The sequence below is a fragment of the Solanum verrucosum genome, unplaced genomic scaffold, assembly GCF_900185275.1.
Source record: "Solanum verrucosum unplaced genomic scaffold, falcon-dt-bn FXZP01000252.1, whole genome shotgun sequence".
Taxonomy (NCBI): Eukaryota; Viridiplantae; Streptophyta; class Magnoliopsida; order Solanales; family Solanaceae; genus Solanum; species Solanum verrucosum.
Window position 1 is genome coordinate 3,937,125 of NW_026019988.1, and position 16,004 is coordinate 3,953,128.

Sequence of the window (16,004 nt, forward strand, 5' to 3'; positions counted from 1 at the left end):
GACAATAATAATAATTATGTATATTTATAACCAACACTGTATAAATGCCGCTAAAGGCTTTAGCGACTCAACTCAACTGCCACTAAATATTTTTGTAGCAACAAATAGGAAAATTTATTGCCACTAGTCCTTATATGTTTATCCTTCAAATTGTGGATATTATGTATAATGACGCCGAGAAACAATATAATATATCAAATTATTGGATATTCATATCAAAACAATACAATATAACATAATAATTTAATACATTATGAAATAATACGTAACAATAAACGAGACGACATTGAATTTTCACATAAGATCCCTGCTGCCGGTCTTAAAATCAGGAGGTGGTCGTTGGCGTGAACGTTTTGCTTGTTGTGAAGTTGTTCCTATGTTTCTATATGTTGTTATTTTTGCTCTAGATTCCATTACAAACACCCTTTCTACTTGTTCTACTTTTGCATTTTCCACCATTTGCCCTAATTGTGCATTTTTTTGTTCATCTTTCACTAGTAATCCTTGTCTTTGTGCATAATCTTTTGGTTTATCTTGTTCTTGTTCTTGTCTTTGTCCTTGTGCATCTATTGTGGATTCATCTAGAGGAGCTGGTTCTTGGTGTTTGTCATTTCCTGGTTTAGACAAGTTTGAAGAAAGTATATATCAAAATGAGTTTCACAATATAGTACTAGTGTTACTGTTTACTACCGCCGATCCGACAAAATCAGGAATTTAACGAAAGGTATGTAAAATTAGCTATACATTCACAATAGTTAAAATTTTAATTTCTAAACACCATGTAATTTTCCAACAAAAAAGATATGTATTGGAGTATTATTTTTCAGTCTCAAACAAATTGAAATAGCTACGTGACACGTCAATTCATGATTATTTTTCTAGAGAGAAAAAGTTTAAAATATAACCCCACCTATCATTTAAGACAAATTAATTCATAATAAGACAGACCTCTGCACTAACATTTAAGACAATTCAATTCAGAGTAATTGTTCAGGATCATGTGCTTCAAATTATTGCATATATATTTCTTATGTTATTTTTTTATCTATATCTATTTCTTTTTATATTTAACACTCTTTAGTAAATTTTTTGACTCCGTCACTAAACTTCAAGTTCACAGTGACAATTGTCTGAGCTAAGCTAGATAACCATTAGAAAGAGGGATAAATAAGAGAGAAATTAACTTCATCGAGCATTCATGGACTAAATGGTAAATACATGACAAATCAAATACTGCAGAGGTAAATTTAATCGGATTTGGGGGGAAAATGAATGAACATTAAAAATCATATTTTATAGCATAAATTTTCTACTAATTCGTGATAGAGAAAACTTTATTTCTCTAAGTAAATCCAATTTGGATAAACTTTTTCACTCTTGAATATAAGCAATATAAATATTTCTCTAAGTAAAAGAAGCTTGATTTAGAGAACACTTTTTTCGTTGAAAATTCCTACTTAAGAAAATAGAACATTGAATTAAGTTGTTGAAATTAAAAGATTATAACCTTCAATATGTTCCAACATACCTTTAGAAGGTTTTCCACATGATATAAATGATTCAAATAAAACTCTAATCTTGCTCTTCATTTCTCTGCACTGAACTTAGCTTAAGCTGACTTTATTTTTCTGTGTGTTGTGAATTTTCTCAATAGGACCAATGAGCTTTAATATATAGGAGAATAATTTTGGTCAATTATTAGTTGTACTTTCAACTACTTTCTTTCTCTCTATCTCAAATTATCTGTCATAATTTTTTTAAATAATTATTATTTTAGCCATTCAAGACTATAATACATCAATTACAGGGTAATGACATATAGATAGAATAAATATTTAATTAATAAAAAATTATATTTTAAGATATAAATAAAAAAGATAATTAATATTCAAAAAATATATGTAAACGTGACAGCGTGTTGCTACTAAAATATTCAAATAAGCAAATTTCTTCTGAGTAAGGCAGTCGACTGACTTTGACTGGAAAAGAAGTTCCGTAATCGATTTTTCTATTAATTATTGTTCTTTAATCTAATCGGATCTTATTCACATGACGATATATATATATATATATATATATATATATATATACTAGTTACAGTAGCCCGTGCTAGCACGGACCCAATATATATTTTTATTTTTTATTTTAATTTATATGACATTAATAAAATTTTAACGGTCAAACAATTTTTTGTATGTTCTTGTAAATTTTAAGTTGTTGATTATTGTGATTAATAATACTTTATATGTAATTTTCAATATTCTCTTTGTCTCAATTTATGTGTCATTGATAGAATTTCGAAAGTCAAGCAAATTTTGTATATATCTTTTAGATTTTGAAGTTATTTAATTATTATGAGTTATAGTACATTTTACGTATATGTTACCTTTTCTATCCCAAACTATGTGACATTAGTAGAATTTTGAGAGTTGATCAAATTTTTTGTATGTCCTTTAAATTTTGAAGTTGCTAATTATTGTGTGATTTGTAGTACGTTTCATGTTATTTCAAATAATATATGTTATTTCCTCTATCCTAATTTATATGGCACTAATAGATTTTGAGCTTCAACCAAATTTTATAGATGTCTTTATAATATTTTAGGGTTTAATTACCTCTTTTTGATTTTTAATCCATTAATATGCTTTCCTCACAATTATCAGTAGAGTTATCTTAAACGGTGATGTGGCTCTCTCTATGACCTTCATTGTCATTTTTCTTTTTTCTCCTTGTTTGAATTTTTCTCAATTATATTATTTTTAAAAGTTATTTTCATAACTCACACTTCTTCAACTTCATAAATTATACTTTTAATTAGTATTAATAATATTCATAACTTTCAAACCTTTTATATTCATAACCCCAAAAAATTCAATTTTACATTAAATTTAATTAGGATTTTTTTTATTTTTCTTTATGTTAATCTTATTTGAACTTTTATTGTATTGAGTAAAAAGTATTCTAATTAATTCTACTAAAGATTCACTAATTGAATGCTGAGAGAAATTAATTAATGCGAGAAAAGTACCGAAAGAAAGACTTAATTCTACTCTATCCGTCCAATAATTATTGTCTATTATACTATTTTGGAATGTCCTACAATACTTGTGCACTTTATGAAATCAATGGATAGTTTACCCCTTATCATTATCTAAATTGCTAATTATTGTTGCATGATTTGTAATATCTTTTACGCGATTTTCAAATAATAAAGGTTATTTGTTCTTTCTCAATTTATGTGGTACTAATAAAATTTCGAGATTCAATGAATTTTTTTGTCTTTAAAATATTCTATTGTTAATTACTGTAAATTATTGTACTTTTTAAGTAATTTTCAAATAATATTTATTATTTTCACTTGTCCAATTTATGTGTCACCGATAAAATTTGAAGAATTAATCAGATCTTTTACATATTTTTATATCTTTTGAATATTTAAGTAAATAATTATTGTGATTTATAATATTTTATACAATTATTTTAAAAAAATTAAACAACAAACAAAACGAATTCATCATAGGAAAATTACCAAAGCATCCTTCAATACATCAATAATGGGTCCCACTTTTTGTTTAAAAAAATATGCATATTGGGAGGATATTTTTGTCCAAAGTGGAAATAGAATAAGTATAAAGCATTAAAGTCTTTTAAAATTTTAAATTGTTAATTCTTATTGTATGATTTGTAATACTTTTACGCCATTTTCAAATTAATAATAGAGGTCATTTCTTCTTTCTCAATTTATGTAGTACTAAAAAATTTTTGAGATTCAATCAATTTTTTTTGTCTTTGAAATATTTGTAGCTGTTAATTACTGTAATTTATAGTACTTTCTAATAAATTTTCAAATAATATATATTATTTCATTTGTCCCAATTTATGTGTCACCGGTAAAATTTGACGAGTCAATCAGATCTTTTATATATTTTTATATCTTTTAAATATTTAAGTAATTAATTATAGTGATTCATAATATTTTATACAATTATTTAGTATAGTAAAATAAATTTAAAAGAAACAAACAAAACAAATTCATCATAGGAAATTACCAAAGCATCCTTCAATACATCAATAATGGGTCCGACCTTTTGTTTTTAAGAAATTGCACATTCGAAGGATATTTTTGTCCAAAGTGGAAATATTGTGTAAAAAATGTGTATTTATTGTGATTTTGAGTGTTTTGTGGGGTAATAGGACGCACGCAAAGTTAAGGTGTCTTTTTGAAAATCTGGGACAACTTCAAGTATCACTTAATGTTTTTTCTCAAAATCTAATTTACTTTCGTAAACTATGTGTCAGATCAAAATCAGATTAACAAATTCAAAAGGAATAAGTAATAAATAGCTCATACAATGACATATTTATTATTTAAAAGAAGTACTCCTTTTGGTTGAAAGCTAACAAGATAGTTACAATGTAACTAAATACTATAAAAATCTTTGCATTGTGGCTTATTTTATATATATATATTGGCCCAAATGAGGTAGGTAATTAATGGTGTTAAATTGTTCAATAATATACATTTTAAAGGTACAACCATAAAAGAACAATGTACAACACTATCTAAGCACATATCATCCAACACTTATCATGTGCTAAGTAGTAGATATTCCCACTTATTATATATAGTAATACTATGGGCCCGTTTAGCCATGCGATATGGTATCATGATATGGAATCATAATATGGTATCATGATATGGAATCATGAGATGAAATTGACGTTTTGTTTGGACATGCGATATGAAATTTTTGTGTTGTATATTTTCTCATAAACATAAAAATCCCGTAAGTTGTAAAACTATTAAAATAACCCAAATTGTTTATTCAATCTTATCAAATAAACAAAAAGGGATAATTTCAGAGACCTCCCTCCAGGTTTTTCTCTATTACGCTAACTTTCCTTGTGGTTTATGTTATTACGTATACCTCCCCTATTTTGATTTTCTTGTAACCATTCTTTAAATCTATTTAAAATAAACATAAATAAAATAGAATATGACTAATTTATCCTTTATCTAATGTTAAATTTATTTTATTATTTAATTTATGAATATCTTTTTTAATAAAGGAAAATTATTGTAACATCACGCACCTAGAAACGACTATAAAGAGTTTAAAATATTGATTTTTGGAAAGAATAAGGAAATCTGGAAATTTTTGTCCAAGTTAAGAAAGTAAGTTTTGGTCATTTTCAAATGGTCATGACTCCTAGCTTAGGAGTAGTTAGGAGCATCTCTTGATATGGTTGGAAATCCCTTGGAGAGATCTTTCCAACGCCACCGAGTTTGCAAAATTCTGACATCGTGTGAGTGAGATATGCCTTCCGGAAGTTGGGTTGTTGGATTGAGGAAAGTCTCAATCCGGATTTAGGGAAGGGCAAATTAGTCTTTCTCTAATTAATTTCCTAATTCGTTTTTAGGGTTTTATTGGGGTAAAAACATGACTTAGTCAGTTTGGAGAATTGAGAAATACGCTTAGGGCTTGGAGAAGAGAGAAAAGAAGAAAGGGAGAAAAACCAAGATTTCGCCAAGAACGTCAAGCGTTTGGAGTGGAATTCGTCGGGGACGATCCCTATTAAGGTATGTGAGATCTTTTCTTGTTGGGTTAGTTCAGCCACACACTAACCTGTTTCAATCCATTGATTTTGAGTTGTGTACATGTTGAAGAAGTGAGGTTCTTGAAGAACAAATTGTAGAATTCTTGTTAGTTGAGTTGTTGATGCTTGGGGGTGAACTGATTCATGTTTCCGGGTTGTTTTTCGAGTTAGATTGGTTGTATATTGAGGGTACAATTGATCCTAAGTGTTTGGGGAAAGAATTATGGAAGTTAGGAGAGTTTAGAGATGAAAAACGGAAGAGAAAAGTCGGAAGTCGTTGGGCAAAAAGGGTTGGGCGTCGTGCCTTCCAGAGTGCCACAAAAACTTCTCTGAAGTTTAGCCCCTGGCGTGTCGTGCCAGTCAGACTTCTCTGAAGTTTGAGGGCTGGCGCCCCGCGCCTCTCAGAGCGCCAGGGACGCCAGTTCTCCCCATTCGTTCCCCACATTTCCGTACTTGTTCCTAAGCGATGTACCTATGTTTTCTAGTTGATTCCAACACTTTAAGGTACATTCAAACATCCTGAAATCATCCATAAACATGAGATCATGAACCTTGAATCCATAATTCAATTCAAGGAAAGTTAGGATCAAAGTCAAAGAAGTTAAGTCTAGAAGTTAAGAAGCAAGTCGAAGCAAAGTTTCTTAAAGTTTTCAAGAGTCTTTAACAAACGTTTTAACTTCGTTTTTAGGTTCAAGTTTCAAGTTAAGCAAAGAGTAAAGAGTTGAGTTTATTTCTCAGAAAGCTATAAGGGGACTAAGTATTCCCAAAGAGTTTATAAATGTTTTCACATTTGAGCAAGAAAGGGAACATCGATTCCAAGAGAGCTTTTAAGCTAAGTTTTGAGTAATTACCTCAATTCAAAGAAAGAGTTTTGTTTTTACAAACATATGAGCTAAGTATATTTTGGGAGTAGTATTGAGCACCGATATGGTGATGCGAGTTCATATTAACTCAAGTCTCCATAAACCATGTAGCCATCATGGGTAGTAAATGATCATACTTTTTAGATGACTCCTTAAGATGCTTTTAGCATAGACTAGTGGATCCACTAAATTAAGCGTTCTATATGACGGCAAAGTATATGACAGTTCTGGCAGCGTGGGCAAGACGTTGTATCACCACTTAGGCTCATAGTGGTGGTTGTCGGTTACAGAATCTCCCACAAAAGTTATATTACTTTTATATTTAAGTAAGGTTGAGTTTGTTATTGCTTTATCTTTAACGAACTAAGTTGTTTACACTTTTTTACAAGCTTTATATATATTGCATGTGTCTTATTGCTTTATATTGAGTTCAGTTGTTCATGAGTTAAATAGAGCCAAGGTAAGTGCTCATTTGTACTCCTTTCAAGCTTAAGTTGTTGTTTAGCTTTCCAACTCGCATACTCGTACATTCAATGTACTGATGCCAGTTGACCTGTATCTTATTATGATGCATACACAAATAACCAGGATCAGCATCCAGCACGCCGTTGATCCAGTTGGGCACTCCAGAGTCAGTGGTGAGTCTCCTTGCATTCCGAAGGACTCTGTTATTTCGCTTTCCTAGTTTTGCTTTATTAGGATGTTGTGAGGTCTGTCCCAACATCTATCTCAGTATTACAGAGGCTTCATAGACAGTCAGACAGTTAGTATTGAGTCTCTCATCTATGTATTTGCAGATACTTTATTTTGAGACATAAGTTGCCATTTTGGCTAAGATGTTATTATTTAAACTATTGCATTGAGTTTATTCTGTTGAGTTAAGTCTTCCGCTGAGTTAAGTAAGCCAGGCCAAGGGTTCGTTTGGGGCCAACGATGGTCTCCGAGTGCCGGCAATGTCCAGGGTGTAGGCTCGAGGCGTGATAATTATTATAAATATTAAACACTTTCTAGTATGTGATACATACATAATTGAACCCTCGTTAATTTTTTATAACATTATTTTGTGTACCCACTAAAGAAAATGCCTGCAAATATTATTTTCTTTTCATCTTTTTTTATATTGATGACTTCTTCATTCTATTTGTTCTCATAATAAATTATTACAAAGCTATTTGTTCTCCACTTAAGTAATTGTTTCATCTAACTTTAATTTAATAAAAAAAATTGAACATAGATTGTAGTGTACTAGTCTTTAATATAATCCTCCCACATAGTATAGACAATTTCCTCACGTTGAACTTGCATTTCTCGATCATGTGACCGAGAAGACGAACCAACATTGTTACTTTGAGCAATTTGTTGGTCAATATCATCCGCAACTATATTTTCATACTCATAGACCACAAATATTTCATCACTTTAACAATCGGTTGGTGTGAGTTAAAGTGACTATATGTTGGTGAGAATAATAAATTTTATGTCGGCGAGAATAATAAATTTTAAAAAGTAATGATGTGATTATAAATTTTATTTACATATGAAATAAATGGTTAATTAGTAGATATAAATGTGGGATTGTTTTAACAAAATATAAACTTGTGGATCAATTTTTGTATTAAAATATCTCAAATCATGATATGGAATTGCCATGTAATTTCATATCATGGTTTTTGGAGAAGATGGAATCACATCTCATGATATGGATCATGAGATGGAATCAGCGTAAAATAGCATGTCCAAACGTTGATTCCATCTCACGATACCATATCGCGACATGGTATCGCATGGCCAAACGCTGATTCCATCTCACGATACCATATCGCGATATGGTATCGCATGGCCAAACGCCTACTATATATATTGAATCGAGGATTTATCGAAAATAATTTAGACTTATATATATAAGTTATCTTTTTCAGACTTGACTTTATGAGATTTTATTGAATATGTTGTTATTACGTATGAATCATATAGATCAATATTGTTGTCTACCCATTATTCTTACTACCCTTTCCTTCACACTATAACAAAAATAACTTTTAGTGCAATAAATAGACATTAATAAAGAGTGTTAAAGTTTTTACCGGCATTAGTTAAGTGTCATTAGATTCAATATCGCTAAAGGTTTTAGGGACATATACAAAGAGTGTTAATTGTCGCTAAAAATACATATTTAGCGACAATTGAGCTATTGTCGTTAATTAATTGTTGCTAAAGATCATTTTTAGATTGATTTTTATAATTAAATTAATTTGAATTAATATAATTGTTTACAATTAAACTTTTGATATTCAAAAATGAACAAAGAGTATTATAAATTAGTATAATTTTTCTTATATTAATATGGTAAAAACATATTTTAAAACATTGATTAAAATTTAAGTAATTTGACTTTCGAAATATGAAATTTGAAAAAGTTCATTTTGGGATGGAGTGAGTATTCCAATGGACTCTGTCGGTTAATTAATTTTAAAAAGATACACATAAATTTCTAAATTCTTATTATCTTCAATTAAAAATAAAATTATAATTAAATTATTTTGTATTACATTCTTTTTAACACAGAATAAACAAATTAAGAACCAAGAAAAAAAGTTGAATTTCTTGAAATAATATATAGTCGCAACATTAATTATTTTCAACCAGTCTTAGGAGATGGAGCTGGTCTTTTGCTTGGAGGTTTTGAAACTTTTGCTCTTGCTCCATTTGGAAGTTCAAAATTATCATCATCATTCTCTTCTTCTTCTTGTTCTTCTTGTCCAATATCATCACTTGGTGGTATATTTGCTGGTTGTTCTTGATTTTGTGTATTATTTCCATCTTCATTTACTACTATATGTTCTTGATCTTGTACATCACTTTTTGGCTCAGCTTGGTCTTCTTTTGGCACATGTATTATTATTAGTCCCAAGTCATCTCCTAGTGGTACATTTCTTGCTAGCCCTTGGTCATTTTCTGGCAAGATTGAACATACTTATATATATCAAAATTATTTCAAGAAAATCATGGAAACATTATACAAATGTGCTGTCCCTAATAGTTTAAGCCCATATATAAAGAATATATTAAAAGTTATGCTATTTTAGCCCAACAATTAATATCAACGACAATAATATGGTGAAATGAGTATATGTAGATAGCATGAGACTCAACTTATTGCCTATGTCTATTTTAAGGGTCAGTTTACTATTTTAATCCGTAGCTTGAAAATACACACATATGATAGGTTTTTTTTATATAAAAAAAATGAGTCTCGCTTTATGAAAATTAAGAAAGAGAGTTAAAGTACAGAATACGATAAATTATTCATCTAAGGAATAAGTTAAAGAGTCGTTATATATGTAGCATCTGAGAAGAAGAAAACAAACATGCACACAAAAAGACTTGCTAGACATAATAGTTTTTAATTACTCTTACCATTAGAAACAAGGTTTTTCAATATATCTTGATCCTTGTTCTTCGTATCTTTGATGAAATTGGCCATCTTGCTTTTTACCCCTTGCTATTATCTCCCTTAATTAGATAAAATAAGCTTTGTAAGAGATTATAAGTGTTGAAAGGTTCAATAGACACTTTTTCCTTAAAATATAATATATAGTTGGAGAATTACACAAGTGGATTAGTTAGTAAATCATTATTTTATACAAGGGGGCCTTTATATAATTAGCGTTCACACGAGTCTTTCTATATTTCATATGTACAAGTCTGAAATGAGAGTAATATTTAGATTTTCAATTATACCATATTCATGTGTGAACGTAGATCTTTTTACTACCAATTTGATACAATTTTGACTAATCTATGTTGGTCTATTCAACTATCATAAGAAGTCAACATGTTTTGGGTAGACTTGATACGAAGGAAAAAAAAAAAATTAAAAAAAAATTAGAAAATAATACTTTTAAAAAATAAGTTGATTTTTTTTTGTGTGTTTAGTACCTAAGAATATTACTTTCTCTTTTTAATTTGTTTGTCCTATTTTTCAGATTTTTTTTTATTAATGCTAGGATTTCAATTAATTGGAGTGATTTAAGATACGTAAGGCTAATTCTATATGTGTTGTTCGTTTATGCTTGTTCAATTATGCACGTTCATGTATATTTAATTTGAACTCATTAACTCCTATGAGTTATTCGTTTATACTCATAATCATTTGATTTTCATGAGCTATATGTTTATGGATGAAAAGTATGCATTATTTATAAAGCATTTTCATGATTTTTCCTTCAAAGAAGATTTTTATGATTTCTTTCAAGGAACTTGCATATAAAAGAGACACCTATTTGATTTAAGTCAAAACTTTACATTATGATTTATGAATTATAATTTGAGTTAAGATTCCTCAATATGATTTATGAACTATAATTTGAGCTAAGGCTCCTCAATATTAGACATAAATAGAACCGTCAAAACAGGCTTATAGCCCATGGGGCTGACCCACCCAACTTGTTATTGGGGTAAGGTTGAGATATGATTTTTCAAGCTCATTTAAAACTAAGACTTACAAGCTCGGCCCATATAAGCCCTTGGCCCTTGAGGCTTGATCGGGGTCGGCCCATGGGCCAAAACTTTTTATTTAAGGGTAACTTGCAATAATCTCACTAGTATATAATGTAATTACTTAAATACATGTTATGTTGTAATATTATGAATCTTAACAGATTTTAGTATGTCCAGATACATGTATCTCGGAATATATGGACTCAAAATTAGGTTAATTTGTTCTAGATAAACTATATCCAAGTAGATTCACATGTATCTAGGATACATAAACAAATCTCGCGCCCTTGCCTCCCTCCCATCTTTCTTGTCACTCTCTTAGCTCGCTCGCGTATATGATATGCGAGATATAGACTAATTACACTAGATTTTTTACTAGTGTTATTGAAACAACACCATTGTTTGTCATATTTGATTTGATAATCTTCTCATTTTCTTGATGTTATAGAATTATAATTTTGAAAAGAAAAAAAAGGGCTAGCCCACCCCAGCCCTCAGCCTTCTAAGGTTGGGTTGGGTTGAGCATTTTCAATTTCAAGCCCTTCCAAATGAAGGGCCGGCCCGCCCTAGCCCTTCAAATTCCTTAGGCCGCGAGGCTTGGACCGAATAGGGCTGGACCGACCCTTTTTGACAGCTCTAGACATAAATTATGGTTTAAGCCAAAATCTCATTCATTGCATGCATGATGTTTATACAACTTATGATTTTGATTCATGCTCTATGAACCAAGTGAGTATGAGTTTAGATTATATGAATGTGCGAAAACTACACTTGCTGGCGTAGGATAAGAAACATTATGTTACTCTGGGAGACTCCTTCATGTATCCCTATATACATGATATACAAATAGATCTTGAATCTTGTTCTTTGTACATGTGAAGAAATTAGCCATCTTTCTTTCTTTAATTTCTTGGTATTTTTTCCAAGCACCAAAGGATCAAAATGAGTTTATAGCCCTAGACATCTCGTCTAACGGATTAAAAAAAAAAGATCTTTATATGGAGATTAAGAATTAAAAGGTTCAATAATAACATTTTATTAAAACAGACCTTTTCTTTTTCTTTTTCTTTTTATGAAGAAACATAACTTTATTGATAAATATTGCAGGTACAATTTTATTCCCCCTTGATTCTTCTCTCATAAGATTTATCCATGATTCAAGGGTCGTTAGTGGCATATTTCTCAAACTTGGATGATTTGAACTTGATTTTCATAATTTGAGGGTTGTGACGTATTTCTCAAACTAAGATGATTTGGATTTGGTCTTCATAATTTGAGGGCTGTTAGTGGCATATTTCTCGAATTATGATGATTTGGATTTGATCTCTTTATGAATATTTCATGAATTTGTGGTGGAATTTCGAGATAAACAGACCTTGAGAACCATATGAGAAATTATTAATTTCTAGTCATTATACCTACTAGCTACTCGTTGATATAATATTCACATAATAATGGTATCTCTTTCCAATTGGAAATATTCACAAATAGTTGTATATATGTGTATAAACAAAGTCACACATCGATTACTAATTGATAAAAGGGTGTAATTATACAAATAAATGTTGCACAATTAAATTGTTCTTTTTTAAAACAGATTAAGAATTACAATCTTAAATAATATCATAACATTAATTATTTTCGACCAGAAAACAATTTAAATAATAATCACAACATTAATTATTATCGACTAGTTTGAGGCGGAGGAGCTGGTCTTTGGCCTGGAGGTTTTGAAACAATTGCTTCTCTTCCATCATCAACATCATTCTCTTCTCCTTCTGCATTTTATTTTTTTTTTGGTACATCACAATCATATTATTATTTAAAAAAAATAATGTTAAAAACGTAATAATTAAACGAATAAAAAATGTGTTATCTCTAAGTAATCTTACCTTTAGAAGATTTTCCACAAGAAACAATGTATACAAACAAATCTTGAATCTTCTTCTTTATATCTATGAAGAAATTAGCCATTTTTTTTCTTTTTCCTTAGCTATCATCTCTCATGGATCAAATGGGATTTATAAGAGAATAATGTTGAAAGGTTCAATATTAATTACTATACTTTTTTATTTAAATTATAATCTAGTTGAGAACGTTACAAGTTGTTAGTTTGTAAATCATTACTCCCCTGTCTCAATTTATATGATACTTTTCGTTTTTCGAAAGTCAAACAGTTTAAGTTTGATCAGAAATTTACGCACGAAATCTTCAATTTTTAAAATGAAATATATATATTTGTAAACTACGTAAAAAGAACTATAAGTTACATTAATTGATAATTCAAAATATTTAAAAGATCTATGAAAAACTTAAGGTCAAATATAGATTTGTTTGAATCTCAAAATTTAAAAAGTGTCACATAAAAATGGGACGGAGGAAGTAATATTTATTATTTATATATACAAGGGCCTATTTATCTTTCCTATGTGCAAGTTGGAATTGAAGATAATTTTTATATTTTAAATTGTATAAAATTCATGTGTGAACGTAGACATATTCTTGAGTACTACCAATTTGATACAATTTGACATATTTTATATTCAACTATATTACAAGAGGGAATAAACACACGTCTGGTCAACATGTCATGTTTGACGTATAAGAAGGTATTATAGGGTGTTTTAGGTACTGCGAAAAGTATTTTTATGAAAAATATTTTTAAAAATAAGTTAATTTCTTATTTATTTACTTACGTAGTTTGATATATAAGAAAAAATTATTATCTTAAATTTTTTTTATATATAATTTAGACAAATATTATTGGAGATTGATATTGGGTAGGGGTTTAGGGTGGAAGGGATGGAGGTTACTGCCGGGATAGAGGTGAAGTCACTTTCAATTACAAGTGGTTATTTTGTATACAGATCAATGAGACTTTTCTTTTGTTTTCTTCCTCTTTTTTCAAATTCATATTATATAATTATATTCGTTGTTATGGCTTCTGACCGAACATTTTCATTATAAAATAACAATACAAACTTGTGAGTATAAATCATTTTTTTAAAAAAATTAAATATTTCTCCTAAAATCTATGACCAAACGCATGGTGAATTACTTACCCAAAATGACTCGTCAAAAAATTTGGAAATTTATAACCAACCGTAATGAGGTGTGTTGAAAGATGAAGAAGATGTAATCAAATGTAATATATCACTTATAAAACTTGTTTCCCTACTTCTCTAAGAAAATCATTTTCGTCATATTTAAGGCACTCGTGATTTCTAGAAAAAATATTTTTCAAAATTTTGTCAACCGAACATGGAGAACTTGAAAAATAATTTATAGAACACACCCTAAATAGGTTTTTGGCTATATGATTTCGGATTCCAATGTCAGATTTGATTTCAAATTTGTTTATGAAATCTGGGGGAAAAAATCAATATTAAATTTCAAATTTTTATTTCAACTCTTTTTTAAGTGTAAAACTTGACCCATAAATTTATATAAAAACTCATTTTAAAATTTTAATTGAACAACTTTTAAATAAAAATTGGGCAAATAGAATTTAATTGAATCCACGGACATCCGCCAGTTAGAATTGATGAAGTTTGTCGGTTCACTAAATTCGATCACATCAATCTATATATATATATATATATATAAAGCTGGATAACAAAAGTCTGACGTGGCACCTCTCTTTGGCCAGGATTACCATTTTATTTTTTTTGTCAATTTTTTGAATTTTTTTAAAATTCTTTTGATCTCTAATATCTGCCAAAAGAAGAAAAAAAATATTTAAAATATTTTCTCTATCTCTCCTCATTATTACTACAATTTATTATTTTTATCTCTCTTCACCATTACTATAATTTATTATTTATCCTTAAATTCCTCTTTTTACCTTCCATTTTTATAATTTTCTACAAATCCCGATTTATTTATCCTTTTTATTATTATAATTTAATATTATACTTTTTATTTCTACAATTTTCTAAAAATAAAATATCTTATTTATCTTTCTTTTACTTATTACCATAAACGTTTTATTTACTATAATTAATGATTTTTCCTTAAATTCCTTTTTTAACATTTTTTTAAAATATAATTTTCTAAAAAATCTAATTTATTTATCCTTTTATTATCATAATTTAATATTATACTTTTTATATCTACAACTTTCTAAAAATAAAATATCTTATTTATCTCTCTTTTACTTATTACCATAAACGTTTTTTCCCCATTAAATTTGACTCAATCAATTTCATTTAATTTGTTGCCACACAAATTAGCAGAAAATTAAAAATATTTTTTTATTTCATCCCTAATGCTATTAATTAATTGATTTACGTAAGACCCTTCCTCTTCCTTCTCGCATATCTCTTCCATTTTATTTTTAAAAAAAACTTTTTAAAATAACTTCAATCACATTTATTTTCTATTAATTGAGTTTTACTAATTAATAATTATAATTTCAAATCGGTTACAAACCTTTTTACCTTCCATTCTTCTTTATATTTTCATAAAATTCTCATAATTTTGTAGCTTCTCATTTTTACCAAAAACTCATTTACAAGTTTATTCTTTTTAATTTTACACTTTTTCTTTTGAGTTGCGGAAGCTTGAATTTTCTTGTGACAAGAATGGAGGAAAATGATGTGCTAATTTTTTGAGGAAGCCATGATTTAAAGGTGTATTTGTAACTTCTTTTTCTTTTGTTATCATATTGTTTATGCTCTCTTATTTTTTCTTTTTTCTTGATTTATTGTGATTTTAACCTTTTAAAGACTTCATGTATTCTATTAGAATATTTCAATATGAATCAAGAATCAAGAATTTAGAATACTTGAAAAAAATCATGAGATATTCAATTTCATTTTTCATTTTTCAAAATGAAGTGTATATGGTGATGGACCTTCACTATTCGAAAAATAAGAATAGCATGATGTAGTTCTAATTTAGATTCCTATAATTGCTATTCTTTCTAATGTCATGTTCTAATGACATAATGTAAGTTTTGTAATGTCATGTGCAATTAGTCTAGGGCCTAGGTGATCTTCTTGGAGGATACTGTCTCTCACAATGGAAAGAGAAGTGTGTTGT

General features: G+C 28.8%; 2 protein-coding genes across 2 annotated transcripts in view; both read right to left on the reverse strand.

Moving 5' to 3' along the window:
• LOC125819013 (uncharacterized) overlaps positions 1-16,004 on the reverse strand; it is a 513,298-nt gene that overhangs the window by 153,584 nt on the left and 343,710 nt on the right. The window lies entirely within an intron of this gene.
• LOC125819023 (uncharacterized) lies at positions 166-1,640 on the reverse strand. Its single transcript, XM_049498539.1, has 2 exons — positions 1,529-1,640; positions 166-614 (listed from the first exon to the last, which is right to left on the reverse strand). The coding sequence occupies exons 1-2, from the start codon at positions 1,587-1,589 to the stop codon at positions 295-297; spliced, it is 381 nt and encodes a 126-aa protein (XP_049354496.1). The 5' UTR covers positions 1,590-1,640; the 3' UTR covers positions 166-294.

Coding starts and splice junctions, on each gene's coding strand:
- LOC125819023 (XM_049498539.1), bottom strand. CDS start 1,589: ATGAAGAGCAAGATTAGAGTTTTATTTGAATCATTTATATCATGTGGA. Junction 615..1,528: donor ATGTGGAAAACCTTCTAAAG/GTATGTTGGAAC, acceptor TGTCTAAACCAG/GAAATGACAAACACCAAGAA.